The following is an 8193-nucleotide window of genomic DNA, read 5'->3' on the forward strand; positions in this document are numbered from 1 at the left end:
TTGTTTGATTGTTTGTTGTAGTATCTGAATATTTGTGCTTTTCACTAAAGAGATCCGTCTTGTCGCAATGAATCTTTGATAAAATAGAATAACTTTTTCCCCCCAAATGATGAATAAATTGACTATTATTTCTCATACACATGTCTTGTGATGATTTGTATACTTTATCAACCGAACTTTTGACTGCATAACAACATAATGCATGTGCCTGAAATATTTATGATGTCAGTACAATTTGGACCATGGAAAAAACAGTAAAGGTAGAATGAATGTATCATCTTATATGTTTGTATCAGAGTTATCAATTCCGGGGGCGCAGAGTGGTGGCCAGCCGCTACGGCGTAGTTTGCTTTTTGGTTTGAGATTGCGACCACTTCTTGGCTTGGAGTGGGTTGTGGGGCTGCGCGCTTTTCGTCCTTGATGGGTTTCAACCCACTATGTTTTGAATGCAAAAAATTATATTTACGTTTAAATAAATAAATGTTGGGAGTTTTTCTGGAATATCAGATTTGTATTAATTTAAAAAATGACGATTCGTTTTCTCACTTTCTCACCTGTTTCTCTCTCGTTCTCATCGCTTTCATCCTAACTCCGACAACTCTCATTCGTCTTCTTACTTGGCCATTTCCTTCCCTTTTAGAAACGTTACCAACATTCTTTTCTCCCAGTGCCGTTACCGTCTACATTCCTCTATTCTCACGTTGATTTTTAAAAAATCTTCTTTTTTTACTTCTTTCTACGTTCTTTTCTTTTCTTTCTTTTCTTCTTTCTATTTTTCTCTTCTTTTTTTCTTTCTTTACTCTTCATATTGTCCTCTATTTTTTTACGTATAATAATTTAATAACTATATAAGATGTGATGTTTTTAATTTAATCGAGATAATTTGATTAGGACTTTATGAATTTGATTAAGAGTTTTTGATTAAACCTTGTGTTTTAATATTTGATTTTATGAATCTTTGTATAGATATTGTGTTATTTGGTTCGTTTTTTTATTAAATATATATTTTAAAGTTATTAATCATATAATTGTTGGAATTTCGACGAATTTTTAATGTTGGAATTTTACCAAATATTGGAGAATTTCGAATCGATCTTGATAAACAAGAATCAATTCTTTCGATTGATTTCTCTTCTTGCTCTTCACTCTTCACTCGAGTGAATCAACCACACATTGGTTGATAGATGATTCTGTTGCACAAAAATTTGAGAAGAAAGAAAAGATGAATTGGGGAAGAAAAGATAAATTAGGGTTTGAGAGAAAAGAGGAAGGGGATAATATTTCTGCAGAGTTTCTATATGCTTTCAAATTGAAAATTTTATTCAATTTTTGTCTATGTAACTGCATTATTACAACGATAAAATACCTCCCTATTTATAGATCGAGATTGCTTGCACACTAAGCAATCTCCAACTAACCTAACTTAGCTAAAAACACAAAATAAATCTAAGTTAAACTTTCTGTCGAAGACAAACTTCTTTGACACTTTGATATCTATATAAATCTTGCACGTAGAGCATTTCGACAACAGACTCTGTCGAAATGATGCTTTGACATAAAGAACTCTATTCTCAATACACCACCTAATTTACTATGTCTAAGCTATCTATATTCATAATTATTCTTAGTCTTTTGAACATTTCAATCTGCACACCTTTTGTCATGATGTTTGCAATCTGATTTTCAGTTTTGCAGTGTTCCAAGTTCAACTTTTCATTTGCTACTTGCTCTCGAAGATAATGAAACCTCATTTCCACGTGTTTGCTTATTCTATGTGCTATCAGATTCTTCGCCAGATTGATAGTAGACATGCTGTTGACCTTCATGGTAATTGCTCAATGATCCTTTTTTATAATTTCTTCAATCAAATTCACCATCCATGTTGCTTGACATGCATAGAGGGAAACTACTATGTACTCTGCTTCACACGACAATCATGCTACTATTGGGTCTTTTCTTGTGCTCAAAGTAACTAGTGCATCACCTAGCATAAACACATAATCAATTGTGGATCTTCTATCCCGAGCACCACTACACCAACTTGAGTCGGTGTAATCCACTTGTTTGCATTCTTTTCCTTCATTAGATGCCCATAATAGAATTCCATAGTCGAAAGTTTCTTTGAGATACCTTAGTATCCTCTTCGTCGCTGTTAGATGTGATACCTTTGGCTTCTACATGAATCTACTCACCATACCCACTCTATATGCTAGATCATGCCTTGTGTTACAAAGGTATCTTAATGACCCAATAAGTCTTCTATACTGTGTTGGGTCGACATCATCTTCATATGAGTTTTTCGATAGTCGCAGTCTTGGTTGCGCAGGTGTCGAAGTCGCATTGCAGTTTTCCATCTTAAATCTTTTGAGTATTTCATTTGCACGTCTTCTTTGATGCATCATCAAGCCTTTATTACTCTTGTAGAATTCAATACCAAGGAAGTATGAAATGTTACCCAAATGTTACCCAGAATTCAATACCAAGCCTTTATTAGCGCTTTATGCAACGTGTATACTTTTCTTTCTTGGCCTTGTTTCACAAACCCAACTAGTTGTACAACATAAACTTCTTCATCTATGGGGCCATTCAGGAATGCACAATTCACATCCATCGGACACATATGCCCAGTTGTTCATGTTTGCTAGACCAACAACTAACCTGATTGTTTTGATTCTAGCAACAGGCGCAATATTTCGTCGAAGTCGATTCCTTATTTTTGAAGAAATCCTTTCGCCACAAGTCTTGCCTTGTGTCGAGTTACTTCTCCTTTGGAATTTAACTTCACCTTGTATACCTATTTCACATTGATTACCTTCTTGCCTTGAGGAAATTCGACAAGTGACCAAGTGTTGTTGTCTTCGATGGACTTCAGCTCCTAATTCATCGCTTCCATCCACGTCGAATCCTTCAATGCCTAAACTACATTGAGTGGTTCGACATCTACATAGAAAGCATAATGTATCAGCTCACCTTTATCATTGACCACATCATCTGATGTAATCACATATTCATGCAACCTTGCAGGCATGTGTCTTATTCTTTAAGGCCTGCTTGTGCTTTCCTGACCTCCAACTTCTTCTTGTCTAGCTTCTCTTTCGACTTCACTTGTTGGTTCTTCACATAAGATTCTCAATGAATCCTTGTTTACATTTTCAGTCCGATCTAATTCCTTAAGCTCATATATGATCACGTCCCTGCCGATCACTACTTGCTTGTTCACTGGGTCGAACAACTTGTATCCACCAGTCGAATGATATCCTATTAGAATTAGTTGACTCGACTTATCATTAAGTTTTCTTCTCAACTGATCTGGAACATGTCTATGTGCTATAGATCCAAATAATTTCAAACGACTTAAGCTAGGCTTGACACTAGACCAACATTCTTCTGGCGTGATTCCTTATAGCTTTCTCGTCGGACACCTGTTCAAAATGTATGTTGCAGTCGATATAACTTCTCCATGTAATTCTTTGGGTAAATGCTTGCCTTTCAACATACTTTTTACCATATCCATGATGATTCTATTCTTTCTTTCAGCAATTCCATTTTGTTGTGAAGTGTGGGGTGGAACCACCTTATGCACAATCCCTTCTTTCTCACATAGTGTGTCGAAGTCTTTCAACACATATTCTCCAGCACCACCAGTCCTCAGAATCTTGAGCTTTCGACCGCTTTGTCTTTCGATCATAGATTTGAACTTGGAAAATACCTTAATCACTTCACTTTTATTCTTGATCAGGTAAGTCCATAATTTTCAACTAAAATCATTTATGAATGTGACAAATTATCCGTTACCTCCAAACAAATCCACCTGGATATGACCACATACATCAAAGTATATGATTTCAAGAATTGCCTTAGACTTGCTTCCTACATCCTTGTTGAAGTTGTTCTCGTCTTGCTTTTCCTACACACATTCTTCACACACTTCATTTGGAATGTCAATTTCTGGTAAGCATGAAACCATATTTCTTCTTTTCAGATCTCTGATGTCTTTGAAGTTGAGATGGTCAAGTCTATAGTGCCATATTCATTCATCCCTGCTAACTGCAGTTGCAAGGCCTTTCACCACATTAAGTTCAATCTTGAATGTTCTATTCTGAGACATGGGAGCCTTCAAGATTAACCTTCTACCTGAGTCGAGAACTCTCATCATCTTATCTTTAATCGACACTTTATAATTATTTTCGACCAACTTCCTTATGTTGAGCAAATTAATTTTCGTGCCTGGTATATAAAATACAATGTAAATTACTGACCTTTTTCCATCTTTCCTCATAATCAGAACATCACCAATACCTTTAGCTGCTAGAGTATTGTCATTTGCAAATTTCACCATGTTCTTCATAGAGAATTTTATGTTGACAAACCTATCTTTCCTACCAGTCATGTGTGATGAGCATCCCAAGTCCAAGTACCATTGATCCTTGAATATTTCTTCATCTCTTGTTGTGACCATCAACAACATCTCTTCTTCTTCATGCTTTGCATCATTTTCTTGTTTCTTTTTTTTTTCCAGGACAATCACTAGAGTAGGGACCATACTTCTGACAATTGAAACACTGAATGTGACTTTTGTTAGGTTTTCGTCCCCCAACTCTTCCTCTACTTGCAACACCACCTCGGCGGTTGCTTTGGTATGAGGATCTTCTTTGATTCGACGAATTTCCTTCTTGATAGTTTTCTCTACCAGTCAAATTATTGTAGTCTCGTCTACCTTTATTGTCGAACCATTTTTCTTTGCCTTTCTTTTCTCTTGTTGATTGTGTCTGCAAAGCCACATCACTCTTCGACTTGCTTGTAGCACTTTTAGACATTCTTTTTTAATGAGATTCAAGCGTCTCTTAAAGCTTTTCCTTTTTCAGTCTTGACAAGTCTTTCGATTCTTCTATGATTACTACCACGTGATCGAATTTTGGGGTCAATGACCTCAAGATCTTTACAACAACTGACCTTGATGTGAACACTTCTCCACATACTTTGATTTGACTCATCAGTTTTGTAACCCCAATGAAAAAATCAGTTATGCTTTCACTTTCTTCCATCTGAAGCAATTCATACGTTCTTTTGTGAGTTTGTAACCTCACATCTTTAACCTTCTCAACTCCTCCAAACAATTTATGCAGAATTTCCCATGCTTCTTTCGCTGATTCAACATCACCCAAATTTTCAAAATTGTCTGGATCAACATATTGATGAATTATAAAGAGAGCTTTATAATCTTTCTTCTTCAATTCTTTGTGCGCAACCTTTTCTTCATCCGTCGCATTTTCTGCAAGTGGTGTTACCCCTTCCTTCACAAGATCCCACATGTCTTGATAGCAGAATACGATCTTCATATGCTTACACCAATTATCCTAATTCTTACCATTCAGAATTGAAAGACTTACTGGAAAATGGTCGTTCAGATGATTCATCGCGCTATGCTTACCAAGAATCACACAGTCAGTGCTTTAGATGTCAGATGTTAGAATTTCGACAAATTCCTAATGTTGGAATTTCTTAAAATCTTAGAGAATTACAAATCAATCTTGATGAACAAGAATAAATTCTTCCGATTGATTTCTCCTCTTGTTCTTCACTCTTCGCTCGTGTGAATCAACGACACCTTGGTTGGTAGATGATTCCACTGCACAGAAATTTGAGAAGAAAGAAAAGATGAATTGGGGAAGAAAAAAGAAATTAGGGTTTTAGAGAAAAAGGGAACAGGGAGAATATTTTTGAAGAGTTTCTCTTTGGTTTCAAACTGAAGATTTTATTCAACTTTTTTTATACAACTACATTATTACAATTATAAGATATTTTCCTATTTATAGGCTGAGATTGCTTGCACACCAAACAATCTCCAACCAACCTAATTCAGCTAAAAATACAAAATAAAGCTAAACTAAACTTTCTGTCGAAAACACACTTCTTCGACAGCTATACAAATTCTACACGCAGAACATTTCAACAAGAATAGACTCTATCGAAATGGTACTTTGATACAAAGAATTATATCTCAATAATAATAATCCAAAAATAATAACGTTATTCCACTATCCCACTATTCTATTTTTGGGGTCGACTATTCTGCTATATGGATTTAATAACTCTCGTTTATATTCTCGATCTCATAATGCAAATTGTCTGACATACTCGTATCATGCTCATAGTCTAAAGAGTTATCGCATAGAGGTTAGTTAACATAATACAATTAACTATAATAATTATCCTTTGATAAACCAAATAAATCGATTCAATTAAAATCGTGTCGAATGAATTAACTGTATGGATGTGAGTTTGAAACCAGCTAGACATGAATTTGATAGAAGCTTGAATTTCTACCTTCTCAAATCAAAGGCAAATTGAAACATTGAAATGTGAATTTAGAATTGATTTGATTTCTGATATTTTCATAGAAACAATCTAAATTGAATCAAACAACATATTTAAATCTTCAGAAAATGAATTTTCAAATCAAAGTTGATGTGAAGCGACTAATAAGCTATTTAGTTTTAGAAATGATTTGATTTTCTAATATTTTCAGAGAATCAATCCAAATTGAATTAAACTAACATATTTAAATATTTAAATAATAAATTTTTGACTCAAAATCGATGCGAAATATTTAGTAGTGTGATGCATAAATAGTTAATTTCCACACACATACAAAAGTTGTTAGATATATAGAAGATCCTACATAGAGAAAGATAGTATAATTGAAAGAAATGAAATATTACATCATTTAAATCTATGGAACACTATTTCTGCTTATACTATAGACTAAAAATTCATAAGAACTACTAGCTTTGAGATATATTTGAACTAAGTGTTAATTAATTAATTAATCCCAGGATCTGATCCTTTACTAAGATCTGATCTTCTTGGTCCACCACGCCTAACTATCATAGTTCTCATAAGTTGCTGTAAGAAAAAGACAATTCATAGTTATAATTGATAATGTATGAAGAAATAGGAAAATGAATAATAAAAAAATATAGATTTTTCTTTAAAAAATGATTAAAAAGATTTTAAAAGAGAGAAAAACTTACAAAACTTTGAGTAGTGCTTGTTGAACATTCCTTTTGTTCTGCACATGTAACAACATTTTGGGAACTTTCATGTTCATTTCTTTCCTTGCTTTCTTCAGTTCCAAGATCCTCTTCTGTATGATCTGAATGAGATTCTACCTCATGTTCTTTTTTGTTGGTTTCAATCTCAAACGCAAAACATTTGAAGAAAGTTGCAAGAAATTTTTGGAGTAAAGAACATGGATGATAAAGATAAAAAGTGGTAATCTTCTCATTTGTAATAACCTCTTCTGCCTCTTCATTCTTTGGTGTTCCTTCCATTTTTCTTCTTGACTCTTGTTTGTGTCTCATTCTTGTGCTTTAATTGCTATTCAATGACTCTGTACATTTCAGGAGGGTTGGTACCATTATTAATAACTTGCCACATCAAATTTCTCATCAACAGTGCCTTCTATTTATTGTACTATTAGAAAAATTACTTGAGAATATATTCAGCATTGCTATTCTTACATTCAAATTTATACTCACGAATGCGGTGAACAGTAAAACCGTATATGAATACGGTGAACAGTAAAACCGTATATGAATAGTGACGTGAACAGTATATGAACAGTACCCGTACACACACATGAATTATACTCCTATGAACAGTATTCATCTACATGCATGAACAATGATTTGTATATTAAAATAAAATTGGTTAATGAAATATAAATAATTAATTAATAAAGTTATGAAGTTGGTTAATAAATGTTCGGATATTAAAAATGTAAACAATTGACAATATATTTTGTATTGGCTAAATATTTTTAAAACCAATTATTAAATAAAAAATTAAATATATATTATATATATATATATATATATATATATATATATATATATATATATTTTTTTTTTTAATATATATTTTTAATATATATTTTAACAATATTACGATATTAAAATTTTAAATAAATATATGTAGAGTAAATGTTGGGGTGGTTTTTGAAGTGTCAACTTTTTTATAAAATATTTTCAAAAAATTAATTATGTGTAAATTTTTTAAGATAGTAATATTAATTGGGTTCATATAGACTTTACACATCACATAAATGTTAATATCTATTATATTTTATTTATTGAAATAATGAATATATAAATATTTTAATTAAATTCAATTTAAAAGAATTATTACATT

At 32.8% G+C, this 8193-nt stretch overlaps 1 protein-coding gene across 1 annotated transcript; it reads right to left on the reverse strand.

Moving 5' to 3' along the window:
• Window positions 1-6683: 6683 nt before the first annotated feature.
• On the reverse strand, window positions 6684-7497 carry LOC127115614 (uncharacterized). The gene is made up of 2 exons (XM_051047117.1): window positions 7035-7497; window positions 6684-6906 (listed from the first exon to the last, which is right to left on the reverse strand). The coding sequence occupies exons 1-2, from the start codon at window positions 7362-7364 to the stop codon at window positions 6823-6825; spliced, it is 414 nt and encodes a 137-aa protein (XP_050903074.1). The 5' UTR covers window positions 7365-7497; the 3' UTR covers window positions 6684-6822.
• Window positions 7498-8193: the final 696 nt, after the last annotated feature.

Source organism: Lathyrus oleraceus, chromosome 1 (assembly GCF_024323335.1).
Source record: "Lathyrus oleraceus cultivar Zhongwan6 chromosome 1, CAAS_Psat_ZW6_1.0, whole genome shotgun sequence".
NCBI classification, from domain to species: Eukaryota; Viridiplantae; Streptophyta; class Magnoliopsida; order Fabales; family Fabaceae; genus Lathyrus; species Lathyrus oleraceus.

Coding starts and splice junctions, on each gene's coding strand:
- LOC127115614 (XM_051047117.1), bottom strand. CDS start 7,364: ATGAGACACAAACAAGAGTCAAGAAGAAAAATGGAAGGAACACCAAAG. Junction 6,907..7,034: donor CAAGCACTACTCAAAGTTTT/GTAAGTTTTTCT, acceptor TTTTTCTTACAG/CAACTTATGAGAACTATGAT.